The 21,495-nt window shown below is 32.2% G+C and overlaps 1 protein-coding gene across 1 annotated transcript; it reads right to left on the bottom strand.

The window, feature by feature from the left end:
• Positions 1-17,960: 17,960 nt before the first annotated feature.
• LOC121801189 lies at positions 17,961-21,131 on the bottom strand. The gene is made up of 4 exons (XM_042200638.1): positions 20,977-21,131; positions 19,742-20,396; positions 19,091-19,131; positions 17,961-19,007 (listed from the first exon to the last, which is right to left on the bottom strand). The coding sequence occupies exons 2-4, from the start codon at positions 19,875-19,877 to the stop codon at positions 18,162-18,164; spliced, it is 1,023 nt and encodes a 340-aa protein (XP_042056572.1). The 5' UTR covers positions 19,878-20,396; positions 20,977-21,131; the 3' UTR covers positions 17,961-18,161.
• Between the last annotated feature and the right edge of the window lie 364 nt (positions 21,132-21,495).

Genomic DNA, 21,495 nt, shown 5'->3' with positions numbered 1-21,495 from the left:
GAGCTATATATATGGCAGAAGCCATAAAAATTAAAATAAGAGCCCCCATTTCCAGTTAAGTTAAATGCTAATTAATTATAAATGCATGAGAATATACATTTAGTGCCATATGGCATTAGGGCTCAAAGCCTAAAGTCATCCTAGTGAAAGGGGTCCAAGCAAATATAAAGCTAATCTCCAATTTATAGTATAGATCATTAATCCGATATTCACAACCCAATATTTTTAATTTATTATAATACGGGTGTATTAAACTACATTGATCTATTCGGGTCTTCTTATATTGCTTATAGCATCATAATCTAAAATTAAAATCAAATCTACACCCTTAGATTTTAAAATGAGTGGATGAGATTAAATCTTACGAATTTCAATAAATAATAGACAAAATATCAACAAAGTGGTAAGATCGTCATTCTGTTATCATATCATAATTTTCATGTTTTTTTATCAACATAGTGTATTACAAATATCAACACAGTGACATGAGAATCTCAACCCAAATAACCGAAAATATCAACACAGTTTTATTGAGATTTTACATGCATTATATTAAAAAAATTTATATACGAAAGTTGAAATAAAAATCATCAAATTTCATCATCCAAACGTCCTCGGAACATATGCAATTGAGATCTCGTTAGGATCCTTATAAAATTGCCTTTAATTTTATATATTTTTGTGAACAAATAATTTAAACCGAGAGAGTTATGTAAAAATTTAAAGTTTTAGATTAATTTTTATAAGAGAAAATTGACATTAATACCCTTTAATTTTATTTAATAATTATTTAAATTTAAAATGTAATCCATTTGACATTATATCAACCACATAATCTCCTAATTTAATCGTTAAAATTTGATCTTAGTTTTAAATTGCTAATTAATTAGCAATCGATCACGTGTAATCTATTCATTGTTATATATAACTGAAATTAATAGGACTAAGCAAATCATTTTCTCCTTATTTGGTGGCATATTTATAATCTTTCTATTCATATATTCTCAATTCTCCTGCATTCCTCGTAAATTACATTTCGTATACCTCATTTGGTTCTAATTACACTACCTTGAATAAACTTACACTCATCACAAATATAATTTAGTTTTAACGATTAATAATACGTTGGTCACTAAATAAATTACACAAATAACACCAGCCCATATGGTAGAACAATCACAAATCTATAATTTTACATTACCTTTTAATTTTATTAATTTTGTAATTCAACATTCACTTATATTGATGTTTCACCAAATGACAAAGTTGGGAGTCCTCACAAGTTGGATTTTCCCTCTTTTTCAGTTTTAATGGAGTATTTCAAAACAATGTCCAATGTCTTTATATACATACGCATGTATTAGCTCAATTTTGATTTGGTCATAATTTTAAAACGTGGGAAATTAACTACAACATCAAACTTCACCACCTTTTCGTCGAATTTAAAAGTTCATTGAAGATACAAGAATTCGATAAAATTTACGACTTTGAGGCTAATACTAGGGTATAAACAGAAAAAAACATGTTTTTCGTTGTTTGACGTATAATTGAACAAATAAATTGCTCTTCAATATCGTAGACTAATCAATAGACCTTAGATTACAGAATATCTTTCAGTCGATACCTTGTAGAATTAATATTAAATATTCTCAACTTAAATCAATGCGAACAATTTATCGTGAATAGTTACTAATATCAATATGAAATTATTCCTATTATGAATTTTTGGATAGCTGGTGATAATGGAGTGCGGTATAACACTGAATATAATCCGCTTCTTCAAAGAAATGTTGAATGCCCCTACTGAAATATTTCAAATGGCTTGAGGGAAAGTGTGGGTAGATTATTATGAGTAGGCGCATCATAAGTCATAACTAGTGAAGCAATAAGTGTCATTAAATACCAACTGAAAACTTTTTTAGATTTTTCAATATCATAGTAGTGCCTAAAAAATAATTGTAGTGTATATTAAATATCGTAGCAAATATTAAAAGTATATAAAGTCTGGTCGATTAATTTTAAATTCAAATACTCCATATGATATAGCTAAGCAAGATATGGTCGACAATTTAGATATTACTATAATCATATCAAGAAAATGGCTTCTCAGACTTGATTTAGGGAAGATTACGAAATCTGCATGGAAAATGATATGTGATTAATGACATGCGTGCTTAAATTAATATAACGCGTCCGTGATTCTCGCTATGTTAATACATTCAGTTTTTATATTTGAAGCTCTAGCCGACGTCGTTTAGTGATTGTTATGTAGGGGGAAGTACATCAATTTTTTTATTGTAGCAAGAAGTTGGGATATAAATATTAGAAAGTAGTTTTATTATAACAAAAATATGTAAAATGTTGTTAAATTGTTGGGTGATATATTCAGAAATTAACCCTAGTTAATAAGTAAGGTTAACATCTTTTTTCGATGGATTAATTCTCCGATGGCTTTGTTATTATTGTATTTTTTGACTCTAGTCTAATCGTCTTAATAACATACTTAGAAATTTATCCAAGTGGGCTAAGTAATTATATGCACGTGTTTCTGTTATTATTATGTAAACTTCAATGTACAAATTGTTATGTAAACTTCAATGTATAAATTGTTTAATTAGACAAGTTGAGGACATGAAGTCAGCTCTATGTCCTTGCAAAATGTACATGAAATCCAAAATTAACCTGCCAAACGGTAATTCACCATGAAAGAAAGTTGACTAATAGTATATGGTGAAGACTATTTTATTATTCTGCAATTTGGGCAAATGGGAAGCTATGCATCAACAAGTGGACTATATAGGTCAGATACTTTGATTATTACATGTATAATGATATGTTGTCGTCATAAAATTAAAAAAAAACACACAATAAGTGTAACTGAATACCTATAATTTATCTTGCTTAATTTGATCTTGGCTGTGAAAAATTCAGCGCATCAAAATTATTTAACAAGCTATGGCTGATTATGAATAATAGAATTCCGTACTATAATTTTGTCGCATTTCTATCATTTTTTTGAACAAGCTATGGCTTATTATGAACATCAGATTGACACAAATATATAAACATAAAGTTGACACGCGTTTCGGAAAATTGGTAAAATCTGGAAGTCATATATTTAATGTGTGTTAGTTGTACATATTTTTTTGTCTTTTTTCAATTTTATGTATTTTCCAAGATTGGTATAGCGAAATGTGGTTGAATTCAACCGGCGCCGAAGCCGGATTTAATTTCCTTTTCTTTTCTTCTCCTCGTTCATGTCGCCCAAATTAATCCAATCCTTCTTCTCTCTCATTATTTGTTTGTTGTTTAATTAGTAGTAGGATTATTAATTAAGGTATTGAATGTTTTTTCTTTTAATAAAAAATAGATGCAAATAGGTATATTTTAGAATATGGTGGATGCACGGTTATAGAATTCCAGACTTTTAGCAAATTTTCACTAAAATGTGTATAAAAAATGAAAAAGAAATTGTCACATGCACAAGGAAATGAGTAATGACATTGATAAACAGGGGCAAGGGTAATTTAGAGAAATAAAAAAGATCTGACAAACGCGGGAGTATGAAAGCGACTGGGAAAAGGCTTTAACGGCGGAGATGGAGCAGCTGCACATGCACGAATCTGCCTGCACATGCATTCCCAGCTTCTACTTCCGTGAACAATATTGTTTTTGCTCCTCTTTTATTTTCCTTCTTTTCATCAAATTTCCCCTTTTCGCTTTCATTTAATTCGCATCCAACTTAGGCTACTTTGTTAGCAGTAAAAGTGATTCACATATCTAATAGGAGGAGTAACTAAATAACCCACCAATTGAAACCAATTGTACTTAAAATTAACTAATACTATTTCAATAATTAAAATTTATGTGTAAGTCAACATATGATTTAAAACAATAGATTATATATTTAAGATATTACTCCATCCATCCCATAATAAATGTCATACTTTCCTTTTTAATTTATCCTATAAAAATGTCACATTTCTTTTCTTAGAAAAAGTTTTCTCTCACGTTAATATAAATATACTTTTTTCTCTCTCCACTTAACATATACAACAATATCTCCTAAGATCACGGGTCATTTTCCAAGTGTGTCATCTATTATAGGACGGAAAGAAGTAGTAGTATATTACTATATCCTATTGACTATAAAACAGTAGTACTATATGGTAAAAAAATCATTGACATATCTTTTGGGAATTATAAGTACATTAATATAAAGATAAAATACAACTGAATATTGCACGGCTATCAAATGCCAAAATATTCCAAAAACGTCACATAATACTAGTATTCCATTTCATTCATTAAAAAAGGAATAATCGAATAAACAAATTGGCTACTATATGATATGTAGGTTGTGATCAATTGAGATTTTTTAGCATAATTAAGAATTGAGATGCATTATCAATTACTCATTTTTATTAAATGAGTAGTCCAGAATTTGCCACATAAAAAATATTTTTATATTAATTAATTATAAAAGGGCATAATGGTAATTTCATATTTTAATTAATCTTCTTCATCCTTTTTCCCAAATATTTGAGCAGCAACTCTCTTCTCTGCCTCTCTTCTTCTCGAAATAAATCAGACTCTCACATGTGCCCAATCACGCTCTCTCTGCCCTCTGATCTGAACTTCGTCATCACCGTCGGCGAGCTCGAAGGCTCAGCTCTCCGCCTATCTTCTTCTCTAATCGCCGCTGCAAATCCGCCGCAGTCTCTGCCCGAATCACAAAGGCTTCAGCGCCGCCCCGTCGCTGTTCGATCCGTCAATCATTGCCGCTGAACTGACATTGCTGCTCCGCCGCAGCCTTCCTCACGCCGTTGCTGCCACTGTATGCCGTGAGATCGTGATCCACCGTCATGCTTGCTCCACCGCGGCGCTTCCGTCCCAATCTAAAGCCTCTGTTGATGTGCTAATTCATAGTAGCCCCTTAATTCTTCACTTTCTTTCACCCTCTTGTATTTGGCGATTTTGGCGATTTCTGTGAGATTTCTCTCGGATTTCAACGATTCCTCAGCATTCACAGGATTTTGTCTCTGATTTAAATCGAAATCTCTCCTATTTCTTCTCGGTTTTAGGTTTGTGGGTTCCACTTTGAACTTGTAGATGAATTTTGAAATATGTAGATGAATTTGAGAAGGCGATTTATTTGATGTCCAACAATCACGATTAATTTGTGAAATATATGGATGCAGCTTTTAATTCGATTGTGTTGTTGGAATTTGTGAGTTGTGTAAATAAGGTTGTTGACATGAAATATTGCCTAAAATATTATCGTTGACATAAATTATATAAGTTGTTGACATGAAAATGTTTGTTGTTGAGTACGAAAACAATGTCAACTATATATATAATTCATGTCAACTACATATAAAATTTATATCAACTACACACATGGAATGTCAACTATATGTACAATCCATGTCAATTACATATATAATCCATGTCAACTACATATATACAATATCAATTATATATAAAATGTTGTTATTGACATAATTTAGACTTAAAATGTTGTTGTTGACATTAATTATATGTAAAACGTTGTTGTTGACATTAATTATATAGGTCGTTGACATGAAAATGTTTATTCTTAACCTGAATTATATAGCTCGTTGACATAATAACGTTTGTTGTTGTCATGAATTATATAGGTCGTTGATATAAATTTTATGAAAAATGTTGTTGACATAAATTATATGTAAAACATTGTCGTTGATATGAATTATATGTAAAACGATGTTGTTGACATAAATAATATAGGTCGTTGACATGAAAATATTTGTTGTTGACATTAATTATTTGTAAAATGTTGCTATTGACATAATAGTTGGCATAAATAACTAAGGGTGTCGAAACGGGTACCTGCGGGTATTCGCACCCGATTATGCGGGTACCCAACCCTAAAATTTTAAAATTTTACTACCCGAAACCTGACCCGCAGGCATTGCGGGTATCCCGATACCCGCACCCGAAGCTTGCAACTTACCAGACTCAACAATTATCAATATTTATAAGGATTATGGTTATGCCTCTTGTGTCTATCAGGCCATCCGCAATGGCGCCTAGCGCACCGCCTAGCCGAGCAACGGCGCTAGGCGGTCCGCTAGGCAGTCCATTGCAACCGCCCACCGGATTTCGAAATTAAAAACCGCCGAGCGCTCGGCGGTTTCGCGGCGCTAGGCGGTGCGCTGGGCGATCCGCTCGGCGCTATTGCAGCGCCCGGATCGCCTAGCGCACCGCCGAGCGGATTTTTTTTTCGAAACACTATATATACTCGGTTTGCACGTCATTTTCATTCGCACCACTTGTTTTAACGAGTACTCTCTCTATCTTACTTTCTGCACAAGATCAACACCGAGAAATGGAGAACACCAACAAAGGTATTCCAGTGACGAGCAGGTCTCAAACTCCCCCGGTACCCGTGGGAGGTGGTACAAGCGGGCTCAGGAGGTCCCGACCCCTCGTTCGTTCCCTCGCCGAACTCGCCCGGTTGGGCACAAGCGGGCTCAACGGGAGGCGAGGGGGGCAGCCGGGGGTTCACAGGAGGTCCAGTCGGCATCCCCCCTTGGCCAATTCACAGCGGATCTCAAATTCTTCGCACGTCAACAAACGCGCAATCAGATGGTCAAGACGATGGCCGAATGGCGGGCGGCGGTGGACCCCGTGGTAAACTCTTCTCATGAGCATGCATGACGAGTTGGAGGCGGCACGGAGGGAGACCGGCGGGAGTAGAGGATGTGGCGACGGAGGCGGAGGCCAGGGTGGCGACAACGACGGAGTAGACGACGACGAAGGCGATGAGTGAATTATTGTACTTTTTTTTAATTATTGTAATTTTTTTAAATTATTGTACTTTTTAAAAATTATTGTACTTTTTAAAATTTTAATAGTATTATTAATGTTTCTCGTATATGTCTCGTAAATTAAATTCCGTATATTGTGTGATTGTTAATTATTTCATTTTTATATAATTGTTATTAGTGATGTGGCTAGGCTATGGCTGGGCTATTTGCTTGTCTTGATGATGTGGCAGGAGGATTTTTAGTGTTGATGATGTGGCAGGAGAAGTTTGTGGCTAGACTATAGCTGGACTATTCCTATTGTGGATGGCCTCAGCCGATGTGGGATTCTTCTTTTCGGAAGCTTCCTGAATCATGCCTAATACCAAATTACCAATATTCTTGCCTAAAGCCTTTTCCACTGTAGTTCCTATACTCTTTTCGGCCGGGATTCTCAATTAATAAGTGGCTGAAAATACATCTTAATTCTCAATTAAGTCCAAAAATTTCAATCTAACAAGACCATGTACATCAATACATATAAATACGGGGTTCAGTTATTCTACAAACAAACGATTCTTAAACTATTAAATTAAAAATCATTTACTACATCTTTTTGGATCATAAAGATTTCTGGTAAATTTATAATCTTATTGATAAATTCGTGAATCATGGTTCAAATTCCAAACGTCACGAGTTTTTTGTTTGTTGAATATATACAATTTCCCACCAAATTTATGTATGTTGAATAATAAATTCATTCATGATCCACGATCACAATTTTATTCTTTTACTCCCTCCGTCCCTAAATAATATGCATTTTGGGGTCGGCACGAGTTTTAATGTAAAATTGGTGAAGTAAGAGAGAGGTAGAGAGAAAAAGTAAATAAAGTATTATTATTGCAGAATGAGTTTCATCTCATTAGAGAGAAGACTTTCCAAAATTAAAAAATGCATATTTTTGTGGGACGGACTAAAAAGGAAAGATTGCATATTCTTGAGGGATGGAGGGGGTATATAACAAATTTATTTTAAAATTTATTGGAAGTAATCAAAATTTATAAACTTTTTTTATACTAGTACCTGTTTTGAATTGGCCCCATCTGTTTTGAATTTCACGAGAATGAAGATCTGGAATGCCTTGTCTCTTTATATCTTACATCTAAAATTTACCCTTTGTGATTTTAACATTTTAATTGATTCTACAAAAATTCAGAGCCGGACACTTGTAGCCTTTAGGGTATATGTATTTATTAGACACTCTAAAAATGTACAATAATTATTAGTCCTAAATAAATTTATTTTTGTTAGATACCAAAATTTTCGATGATTTGCCAACTTGTTATTGGTTCTAGATTCATATATTAAGAAGTGTAGTTTTTGTTTGAATTTATTAGAATTCATCAAGAAAAAGTGATTATAACACATCAGTCTAAAAAATGATCAATAAGCATATGTTCATTCCGATATGATACCTATGTAAAGATAGGGTAAATGGTTTGATTGTATCTTATTTTATGTTTAGGCATTTACTTGAAAATGTCTTCCATTTATATAATTATCATTTAATACACATCATTTCATTTTTTTTAATTTAAGTCGGGTTAGAAATTGCACACTATCAAAAATTTGTGATTTTAATACCCCATCCAATATTCATAAAAAATAACTATCAAAATTCACCCAAAATATATGATGGTTAAGGTAATATCCCTAATTTTAATGATGAAATCCAGTTGATTTATTAAATGTCAACAACAACCTTATCTTCTGTTAAATTTCCTAAACGACCCTATTTGCCACCAAACTTCTCGTTTTGTCTACTTAATCTTAAAGCAACCCTTGATGTACAAATTGAAAACAATAAATCTATGTGACCAAATTTTGTATAACTAAAACCTAGTTTATTTGAGAAAAAACTAGTTTATTTATGTATTTAATTAAAATATATGGACACAAATATAGTACATGGAAAGTGTATTGTATTATGGTCATATATTAATGATTTGTGTATAAATTTTTTACTTTTTTAGAACCATAAAATGTAATTAATACATTTTTTAATTCAAATTGAAAACAATAGAGAAATAACTCAAATATAAAAATAAAAAATTGAAAATGAGGCCAAAGACTAATAAAGGCTTTTTAACTTGTCCCCTAACTATTTTTATTATTTTAATATATAATTAATACATCAAAATTACTAATATAACTTTATTTTGGTTGTACAAAATTTAGTTGTTTATCATCACTCAGTTGAAAATCGTGGCCGTTTATTCTGTACTTGTAATCAGAATTGTTTATAACGGAATGACGAAATTATTAGCAACATTGACTTACAAAGAATGACATTTTTAGGGAAAATCGCAAAATTAGATTTGGTTGTTCAATTAATTTGATTGGCCTACAAGCAGTCTATTTCATTACATGCATCTGTAAGTAACTAATTAACTATCTAAATATACATTACTTTATAATATTATTGTTATTAGTTTAATTACTAGGGAAAGTGGGAACTGGAGTAGATTTATTGACCTCACTCATTAACCTAAGGAGGTTTTTCATATTGATATTACTAATTATTCATAATAATAAAATTCGAGTTATATTTTTTTATTATTTTTTACTATACTAGGGAAATGGGAACTGGAGTTGATTAATTGACCTCACTCATTAATCTAAGGAGGTTTTTCATACTGATATTACTAATTTTTCATAATAAAACTCGTAGTCGTTTTACTGGTCATTACGGTTATAAAAATTCAATCACGTGCTTGAATTTCTAAATCTGCCTTTCAATATTTTCAAATGACATGCCATCCTATAACTCTATAGCAGTTTTAATAAATTAGAGTAGTAGTCATAATTCAAAGTAAAATAAATAAATTTTCATAATTTAAAATTCCAAACTATAGAGCCAAGTAAAATTTAATTTTCTGGATTACAAACTGCGTAGCCGATTCTCGTAGTCACCTAAGATAGTGTTCGGTTTCCTAGATAAAAAAATACGGAGATATAATCTAGAATTAAGTGATGAGATTATTTTAGTCATATGGGGTTTGTTATGACTAATTATCTCATGATTATTCATCTAGGATTGAGTTGTGTGATTGAATCTCATGAACCAAACACACTATATACCTTTACAAACCAAACACCCCTACGTGTATTACAGACCCATGACTCTTACTATGAGTATCTAGTGTGCCTATTTGTGCGCTCATGCACATCCGCGGCACGTTTTATATTTAAAATTTTACCAATAGGAAAAAAATTAAAGAATACAATTAAATACTTCCTCCATTCCTCCTTAATAGAGACGTTTCATTTCCTGCACTCGTTTTAGAAAAATTATATTACTAATAAATAGTTTAAGTGGATCGACACGATACAACCGCAATTTAAGAAAAATTGTAAAAAAGGTTAAGTAGATGGAGACTGAAATCGAGGCCGCCTAGATGGGGTCTTGCTCAGATGCTCTAAGTTACTCTTGTACATTAAACATGATTAAAAAGGTAAAAGTGGGGCAAGAGAAACATTTGACTAATCTAAGTTTCAAATATATTTTATCAATGATGATTATTTAATTTAAGCGCCTTCAGTTCAGCTCATTTAGTAGCAAATTCAAACATTTATACATCCATAGAAAAAATTTACACAAGTTTAAACCACCAAATACTCACCATAAATCAATGGTTGTTGTTGACAAAATACCATGTTAAGTGAATGCGTGGACACACACACTTATTCATTTGCTACAATGTCTTTTTTTGGTTAGTTTGCAAAAAATTACTTACTTTCATTTTTAGTACTTTGAGTTGTCCATAATGTGACAATTATTTTTGTAAGCAAAGGGAGTAATGTGCAATTCTGAAGATAAAAATATATTAGATGAATATAAGATATACACGATCTTATTATATTCTATAAGCAGGCCAAGGCCAACAGTTTAATTATGACACGGTGATCGTATTATCCCAAATTTAAGAAAGAATTGCGAGAAAAGATATGAAATTTGTTGTTTTTTGTATTAGAAGGGGGCAAAAGATTAATAATAGGCAGTCACATCTTAATATGTGGAGTATGTATATATGTAAGTAATACACTACTTTGATAACGTTATTGCAAAACAGCGAATCATCCTAGTTGGATCACACTGATTACAAGTTGACAAATTACTAAATTCCGGTATAGAAAATTATAGCAGCACATCTAATCAGAAAGCAATAATTATAATTTGCAGTTAAACATCACATAATTATCACATATATTGATTTAATGTGACAACTATAACATACATCAATGGTTATTTTGAAAATTAGTATTATATAGTACTATATTCGTATAGATTTTATGATACTACATTTTTTTCTTATATCAGAGTAATATGAATATGTTAATATAACTTTAAATATATAAAAATCAATTCATTCATTTTCATTATACTTTCAAAAATGAATAAAGAATAAAGAATAGATAGAACTTTTATTTTTGTATAAGTATTTAGCCAGCATAATTTAGATCAGGTTTTATATTCAATAATTGAGTTAAGATTCTCGAATCAATTCATTAAATAAGTTATAGTAATAACGGATAGCGGAGGCCTTTAAAAATGCATTGATTTTTGGTGATATGAACTAATAATATGACAATAGTTATGCCTACAGTTTTCGTGGTTTTCATTAAGAAAAAAAATCGTAATTTTAAAATGATAAATATAATCCAACGGCGTCGTTTACGACGTAGACACGTAGACGGAAGTGCCGTCTAATGCTCCGCGATCAGTGGAACCTTTTTGCTAAAAAGTGGAGAAAATGCTGTGCTTTTAATTCTTTTTTCTTCTTTTGTTTTTCATTTTCTTTCATTCCCACATTTAAAATTTAAAAAGATTTGGTGGCTTTAATATTTTTTTGACTTGGTGGCTTTAATATTTAACTACCTGATCTGATCAACCTAACTACCACATTTGCCGTTGGATTTGTAGTAAATTTATTTTAAAAGTCTAACTACCTCATTTCCGCCTATGCACATTAATTCTAAATAAGAATTAGGTGGTATTTTCATTCATCTTGATTATTGAGAAGTACATTATGTCGTGTCATTGTTAAAATTTATTTCATACTCCTCTCCAAGGGCTGATTTATAGTGGGTAGAGGAAAATGTAGTGTTTTATCTTTCAAAAATTATGGTTGTTCCATTGTCATTAAATTTTTTTTTTCAAATGTAGTAAACGTTCTAAATGGCTGAATAATTTGCAATAGATGACGTAAAAAATATACAACCAGCCTTCGTTAAGGAAAGACCATTCTTAACGGAGCTTTCATCGCCAACCAAATGTTTTTTTCTTAAGTAAACTATAAAAATAGTCCTGAACTAAGGGTTTATTTTATCAGTAGTCCATGAGCTTTAAAAATATCTCTGTTAGTCCTCGAACTAAGGGTTTATTCAAAATCGATATTTTTTCACTATTTTCACCCAAAAATGCCCTTTTGGGGCCTAGGCAATCGCCTTTACACAATTTTAATTTTTTCAATATTTCAATGATTTACTACATCTGATATTATTTCAAAATTATCTTCTTCTTCCCTTGACATACTTCAGATTTAATTTTATAAAATTAAATTTAAAATTTATATTTTTAAATATCAATATATTATTTTAATTAAAATTATTAATTTATGTATTCTTTCTTGACTCACAATTATATATATAGAAACAAAACTATACAACCAATTCACACAAAACTTTTTTTATAATAGAATACATAATTAATATTTTAATTCAAAACAATTTATTGGTATTTAAAAATCTAAATTTAAATTTACTTTTATAAATTAAATCTGATATTGAAATAAAGAAACAAAGTTTTGAAATAATATCAAAGAGAAGAAGAAGATAATTTTGAAATAATATCAAATATCATTGAAATAATATCAGATTGAAAAAGTAAAAATTGTGTAAAGACGAAATTACCAGCCCCCATAAGGGCATTTTCAGGTGAAAAAATGTAAAAGGACCGATTTTAAAATAAACCTTAGTTCATGGACTACTGGAAATAGTTTTAAAGTTCAGGGACTATTGGTGAAATAAACCCTTAATTAAGGGAACATTTTTATAGTTTACTCTTTTTTTTTCTTTTTAAGAGAATCAATGGCTATCTATTCCATGATAACTCGAATCGCCTGACATTGGGATGGAGGATAAATATCTTCCGAATCGATAACAATATGATTTGGTGGATGAAGAAAACTGAACAAAAAAGTGTTCAAAATAAAGTCAAACTTGAAACTCATCCTTAATAAAATGAAGAAGAGACTTGCGTTGTGGAATGCAAACACTAGCCGACAGATTGGTCCTAATTAAGGCAGTCCAAAACCTTTCAATGTAAATCATATACTATTGAAATTACCAAAGGATGTGGTAATACATTATCTAGATGGGTGCATCCAGAAACGAGTTGACCAAGGTGGGCTTGAGGTTGGAGACGTTCACACCAGGAATGTTGGCCTATTATTCAAATGGTGGTCGAAATTTGCGGACATCCATCGACCTCTATTAAAGAAGATTGTGAGCTCTATCCATCACATAATTATATTAACCTGGAGATTTAAAAGAGCAAACATCTTATATGAATGTTATTATTAGTTAGTTTTTTATTTCATTTTATAAAATTTGAATTTGAAAATTTTAGATTATTTTAAGTCTTCTTTTTAAAATGACCTAAAACTAACTTACAATGACCTCCGTTATATTTAAAAGGACCTCCGTATTTTGGTTTTATGTTTTGTTTTAAGATTGAGTTTTACATAGACACAGTCCAGTAACAAAGTAAGTAACAACCACAAGTTTCCTCGTCACATAATTGAAATTTAATACTCCCCCCTTCCCCAAGAGTATGAACTATTTTCTTTTTCGTCCGTTCCTAAAGAGTATGAACTTTCTAAATTTAAAAAATTCAAACAACATACTACCCCTACACATCATTTTATTTACAACTTATACCATTTGCATTAACACTTATACCATTATAATAATATGGACTATATTTTCCACTCACATTATTTCCACTACCCTTTTTCTCTCTCCCTCTTACTTTTCCCCCTATATATTAAAACCCGTGCCGAACCTAAAATTTATACTCTTTGGGGACGGAGTGAGTACTTAGTATGAATCCATAGCTTAATAGTATCCATAAGAACACAATTTAATGAGTGCCTTAGCTATTAATAAAAAATAGTAAATTTTTTTAGTTTACATGTCTTATAGTAGTACATTTTACACGTAAAATGGAAGAGGAAAATATTATAGAACACCCGTGTAACCATTAAACTTATCTCAAAAACACCAAACATCTTGGATTTCTATAAGAAAGAGGGAGAGTATAAAAGTAACATTACTTGTTCGTAGACCTCAAACATTTTATCGATTCATCCGAGTAATTTGTTGAGGCAAAAAGTAGGAAATAAACCTCTTTCCCTAAAAAAGCAAACAAGAGATAGTAGTGAAAATAGTGTAGTTAAAAGGAAAAGGGAGATCATCAACTATCCACATTTTATCAACATTTTTTTTGTTTTTGGTCATGAAGATTTAAAAGGTTAATTAAATGAATACATTTTTAATTCCACTCATATGGTTAAATTTCTTCGATTGGACCACTTAAAACATTAATTGCTTATTAAGATGTTACTCAAAGGGTAGTGATAAACTTATATAAATGAATGCCCATAATAGGATTAATTATGTAGTAACCATTAATTAAAATTTGATACGATTATGGTGTATTTGTTTACTAAATAATTAGATGGCATGAGTGTGCCTTAGCTAAGAGCACGGTTAGGGGTGTTGTGTCTTATCTAAAAGCGCAAAAAAAAAAAAAAATAAAAGTGAGACCAGATCCACAACCGTGCTCTTAACTATGAGTACGGTTGGGGATGGTCTAAATGGAATAGAATCACAAGATCTCACCACATTCAAAATTACTATGTAGGATGGATAAACTAGTACTCCCTTCATTCTCTAATAATTGAGTCATTTTTCCATTTCGAGAAATTCTCTTATAGTTGAGTCATTTCCATATATAATAACATGTTTCTATTTCTTACTCCCTTTACTCTATCTTACTTTATTCACTTTTTACTTTATTCTCTCTACTTTCTTCATTCTCTTACTTTTTATCTATTTATTTAACACATTCGACATCTCTTTTTTAAACTTCGTGTCAAAAAGTTGCCTCAACTATGAGGTAACGGAGGGAGTATCCAAATTGTATAATCAATAAAAAAATCGGTTTAACATTTGGGTCAAATTCAGTTCAATACTTGGAAGCGTTAAGTTTTTACGTATCATGAACATATTTTTTCCTTAACATCGAAATACTTTTAGTTTTACGGATGATATTTTCCCATGTAGATCACATCAAACATGCATTTAATACATTTTCCCAGTCAAAGAACTACTCAAGATTTTGATTTTGATATACAACCGCAAAATAAATCAAAAGTTAAACACAAATCACTTTCCAAAAATATAAATAAAAATCGTTAGTTGCCAAAAACAAAATACAAAAGTGTAAATATTTCGCAAACCTTTTCGTGCGACAAAGATAAACTCTAGATAGTGCAGTATTTACCATTGTCTGCCATGATTAAAATTTGCCTGAACGATCGTTTTCTGTTACAAAGCGTTAATTAACTACCTCAATTTTATAATTTAAACTACTACTACTATATAATTCAAGACATGACTTGTCGTTTCGGCCACAACACTTTTTGAAATGATTTGCACGTGAATTGAGCATGTACACTTTCAAATGAACATTAACTAAAATTCACCAATAGTCCATAATGAAAATTTATTATTTGTAATTAGAATTTAATTCGATTGAAATGGATTACGCATCAATGCCGTGCCTCTACATATAAAATGGTCTTTTACAAACTCTTAACATCGTTTTCATCTTTTTGCCGAAAAATAAATATGAGAGAAGGAAAGAAGAAATTCTTTTAAGTTAGTTATAAAGATAATGGCAAATATTTTTTTATTTTTTATTTTTCGTGAATGGTGGATAACAACTGGCCCTTTCAACCAAGTCTATTATTAGAAGTGTTGACGGCTCCATTGCTAGTGAAAGAGGATTATATGTCAAACCAGCACATGGCCAATTTGGAATGCAAATATTGACGTTTCGTATCATTAATAATGATGATGATTTATTGTTATTTGGATAATTATTATAAACCCAATTATGCCAAAATATCAATTACAGCATAAAGTCCTCCAAATTGGAAATATACAGATATTTTGAATCGATATAAATTCAAGAAATATTTCGATAAGGAAGAGGGTTTCTCGTGAATTGTAAAAAAAAAAAACTAATACCTACTACAACTGAAAAAGTATCTCTCTTTTAACTTTCTACTAATATTTTGCATATCAATTTTAAATCCACTTATAGATTATTACAATTAATGTCCCGATTTTGCAGCCAATTAAGATTTTGACGCTAATATGGTTGAATTTAAACCATAATTCGACAAATGAAATAATTAAAACTAGTATAATACGATATTGTTTCGTTGATTAAAACATGACGTCGTTTTGGTTAACGACCAAGAATGTCACGTAAGTAAGCCATCAAGCTTCGTAAACACCGACACCTTGATTGATTGCAAAATCAGAAGAAATCAATAGTTTAATACTAGTTTACAGGCGGATTTTAAAGTTGGCGTGAAAAATTCAGCAAAATTTTATAAAATTACAAATAAATTACCCTAGAAAAAATATATTTCTTCCTCAATATAGATATAGAAACTCGGTACAATATTCCAACCAACACACCTAAAAATGTAGCTAAAGAGTGATGATACTTAAATGTGAATATGCATGCATAGGCTAAGAATGACAGATATATGATGTAAAACAGCATTAACAAAAATAAAAAGAAGCGCATTACCTTTTCTTTAGTTGGAGGTGTGTGTTTACCAGTAAATAGAATACTATAGTACAAAATAATAATAACAATATATCTTTTGGTAAAGATTCAAAGCTTACGTAGGTAACAGTGAGATATGCAGGGTCCAGGATGTCTGAGAAATTTAGATGAATACAATGATTCTGTTATACATTACATACTGTTTTTGCAATGGACCCATTTCTCACATGTGCTCACATGAATTCATTCTCCACTTTTTATTTTAAAAAAATTTCTTGCCAAACTTTATCACTTGTAAAATTTGTTCTTGTATATTAGTAAATGAGAGATGAACGGAATATCATTGCACAAGTAACATAAGTTGAATATGAATTAGTACTAGTATAATTTAAGAAAATTTGAGTGAACAAGTTGTAGGGGGCCGGATTATACTGGCTATCGGCAATGAAAATGACTTATTTTGAAAGGTTGTTGGAAAATAAAATGACAAGAGCCATTAAGGGTGGATAGCGAACCCCAAATTGATGTATAGGTATAAAGCAACAAAGAAATTTAGACGAATGTCACATGCAAATACTACTACAATTATTTAGGCAATATTTTTAATGGTCCCACTTTTTGAGTACTTTTGTGGCCAAAAATTGTAACTGTGTAGTTTCGCTCTTTTTATCTCTAACAGAAAATATAATTATTGCGGACATTGTTCACATGACAATCAACATGTGTTCAATTTCTAAAATGATACTTATTTTTACTAGGAGTATTTAATTAGAAAATGTCTTTTGATTCGAATTCAACACAAAGGTTTACAAACAATAGTTAGTTTGATCATAAAAATTATCATTAAAAGTGAAACCTTCTGATATTTTTTTTTGAAAATTGTTTGAGTAGAAATGAAATAGTATCACTTCAAATTGCCATGGACTTATACAGATGAAATCAGAATCGGTTTAGATTTTAATACTTGGACCCTAATTCAGCCCAAAACTTACCTGTCACTTCTTGGTCCAGACTTGAAAATGAAACAATTTTTGAATTGTTTTCTTTCCATAAACATTAAATGCTAGTATTGGTTTGTCGTCTTAACTAACAAAGTAATTATCAATTTGGTTGCCAACACTACATTGGATCTTTGACTTAATATTGATAGGATTGCGTTATCACCTTTTACTTGATAATTAATTGAAATTAGTTAGTTATTCTATAAAGGATAATCTCTGTGTGTGTGTGGGTAACCTAGAAAATCAGAAGGTAGATGTAGTTGAATATATTTGCGGTGAAGGGGTTTAAACACAAAGGGATTCTAGAATAACAATATGATGGCTAGAGGCAACATACAACAAACACCAATCATACATCACAAGGAGCCCAGAATCAACAGTAGCAGGCACAACTCATAACCCAATCCTTTGACTATCCCTATACACAAATTCCACTTTTCTTTACTTGAAACTGGAACCCCCAATTGTCTTTGAGGAGCCAGCTGAACCATGTTCACCTGATGCTGTGAAAATCTGGGGCGAGAACGAGCCACTCTTACTCAATCTCCCTGCATTTCCCTTGAGTGAGAGGTTTTTCCGCAACTGGTTCCTGTTAAGGGACAGCAATGTGCTTCGACTGGGGGTGTGGAATGCTCCTTCAACACAATCTCCTGCTTGAACGCAGCCCCATTGCTTGGATGGCGCGCCCTCGGAGAAAGGTCTGAGCCGGGGGAAGGTGTTCCTCAGCTTGGAAAACAATCTCTGGTCTGGGGAGTTACCTTCATCAATCTTGATGCAGATGGGACAAGGAGGGTCACTCTTACAAGCTTTAGGCGTTGTTTGGTCCAAGCACTCTGCATGGAAGACATGGCGACAGGAAAGGACTCCAGCAACTGGCATATCTCCACTCTTGACAATCCTACGAGAGCTCCACGGCGATCTCTGTGAAAGGAACCTCTCACATAACCCGCATCTGAAACAATCTGCAGGGCTCCGAGACCTGTTTGACTGATCACATTCAAACGTCTCGGGTGCTTCAGTGAAATCAATGCTGCCACTAGTGCTGCTCAAATGATGTCTGTCTCTTTGTGGAGTCATAGGATCAAACTCAGCCAGCCCAGCAGATGCAATACTGGAACTCTCTCTAGCGCACCTTTCTGATGGAAGGGACAGAGGATGAATAGCTTTAGACATAAAGCAGCGACGGTTACGATGAAGGGTATGTGACTTGACCATGGACTCATAATCACAACTACTATCTGATCGGGACGATGTAGAGCCTCCACCATCCCTAGCTGCTGATGTTCCCTATAAGATTGTTTGGTTTTGTAAGCATCACATTTAGCGCAACTAAATGTTGTTAGAACAATAACATGAACACAGTTGCGTACCTCCATTGTGGGAGAAAAGGATAGTGGCCTCCAAGTTACATCTGAAAAGGATGTTGAAATAAACATCAGGCAGTACCATTACACCATAAAGATCAATAGTCAGGGCAAAATTTCTATAGAAAACCTGTAGAATCTCAAACTTATTTGTTTACTGACAAAACTTCAATCATTATATTGAGCTCTTAGAGAAAGATTAAAACCAAACCATGCAATTGCTTGCTCCACAAATACAGTTCACAAATTATAACATGAGTTTGAATATTAGTTTACCCATTTATGTGAAGCAATCTCAACTTCAATTCTAGTTGTAAGAGCTGTATAATCACTAATTGTGTACACCAATCCCTTGCTCAACTTGAAAACATGAGTCAGAGGAAATGGTATGGCTCAGAAGGTTTGGGTTGTTATTTTTTAATTACATAATTCTTGAAAAGATAGCAGAATGTCTGAGTAAAGGATTTCAACTGTGAGCATATAGTGAGGTTATGAGATACATGTGATCCAGAACAATTTGAGTCAGGTATAAAGGGAAGAGATCTAGGGTGTAAACAAATGTTATCAAACTAGGAACTCATAATATTAAAATGGAAAGGAGAAAATAGATCAAGACTTCTACAGTATATATACGAGGACATGAAATTCATTCCATACCTCTCCCTGAAGCACCATAATCATCAGTGCCAATTTCTTGTATTGCTGGGGGTGTCCATTGCTGCGAAGGAGATATGCCAGCTGGACTACTTAAATAGGGACCAATGCCATCAGATACAAGAAACTGATGATTCATCAGATTGTTTCCTCTCACCCAACTTCTACTTCCTCTACTATTTGATGATGCTGAAGACCCATACAACTGAATGCCATCATGGGAACCAAAAGACACTCCTTCCGGTTGGAATTGTAAGTCCCATCTTGAAGGTGGAGGAGAAAAGCTAGTGTTAGTTCTCCAGTAAGGTTCGTGTGGTCCCACAGACCAGTCCCGGCTGGCTGCATTAGACCCATGTGGCCTTGCAGCCACACAACAAAGGGACCCCGTTTTAGCTATCTTTCACAACACACCACAGTTACTTAGGCACCAAACTATCCCCACACCTCCAAAAACTTCTCAACTCTCAGAAGACAAATGCAGATCAGTTCAGCATACAACACAATAAATAAATTACTTTCTACTGTCTGATCACTGAGAACAAACTATACTAGCCTGCTATGGACTTAACAAAAAGCACAGAGCCTGATCATCAAAATTATATCCTCTCTTCCTGTCTGCAAGTTGTCCAAAAGCTTCAAATATTTGAATCCTTCATATCTAAGATAGACAAGGATGAAGTTAGATTGAAGTCACATGCTGCAAGGAGCATATACACTACAAATTTTTGTTAAAAAAACAATCTTTTAAAATAGTACTCCATGTTATGAAATGCCAGTTTTTGTAATGTAAAAATACCCACATTTTCTGCTAAAAACAGTACATTTTTAAGGGAAAACGTTAAAAGGGTATTAATTATAAAGCATCTCGTAATAGATATTGAAGAAATTTACAGAAGTACCGAAGCTTACATTTTTCACCACAAAAATCAATCACAATAACGGTTTTGTAAGAAAATTAAATAGAAGTCGTTCAATTAGTTCAATTATTGCAGTTGCAGCTCATGTAAATTGATGAAGCAAGCAGCATATCGCCATAAGAAGAGGACACATAAAAATTTAAAAACCAAAATTTGAGCTTAAACTAGCATGAAATGGAGAAAACATTGCACTAGCCCAGAAAATAATAACTAGTATGGCTTGCCAATTCATCACTAAGACTACCAATTACTCGCTCCGAAATCTGCATACATATACAATATTACTAATACATACTACAACAGTAGAGATAAAAAGCTTACTTGTTTGCATAAAAACTGGGCTGAAGAGAGTGAATGAGATTATTTGTGCGTTCGAGTCGAATATAAGAACCCTAATTTAACGGAGAGAAGCGCGATTTTTCCAGTCGCTATTTTCACATTTGCCCCTCACCTTTATGGTATTTCTATCTCATACCCCATGGCTTTGTTTTCCAGCTGCCCCTCCCATTTTACTTTTATTTATAATCCACGACACTAAATATTTCAATTTCAATATTATGGCATGTTCCTATTTTATTTTTATTTTTATATTTTCAAATTGAATGAAATAAATATACTATGGTGATCATTTTCCCTTTTGCATCTACACAAAGAAGAGTGGTGGTTTTGTTGTCATAATCTATTGAGATGAGTTCTTCACCAAAAACAAATGTAATGAGCACAACCGAATTTGATTAAATCCATTAAGCTACGCAATAAAACAACACTAAATTGATGGGAATGAATAAGACCAGAAAGATGAAGAAAAAAGGGCAATAACAATATTCCTTAATTAATTAA

This window comes from Salvia splendens, chromosome 4 (genome assembly GCF_004379255.2).
Source record: "Salvia splendens isolate huo1 chromosome 4, SspV2, whole genome shotgun sequence".
Lineage (NCBI taxonomy): Eukaryota > Viridiplantae > Streptophyta > Magnoliopsida > Lamiales > Lamiaceae > Salvia > Salvia splendens.
This window is presented reverse-complemented; position numbering and strand designations above follow the sequence as displayed.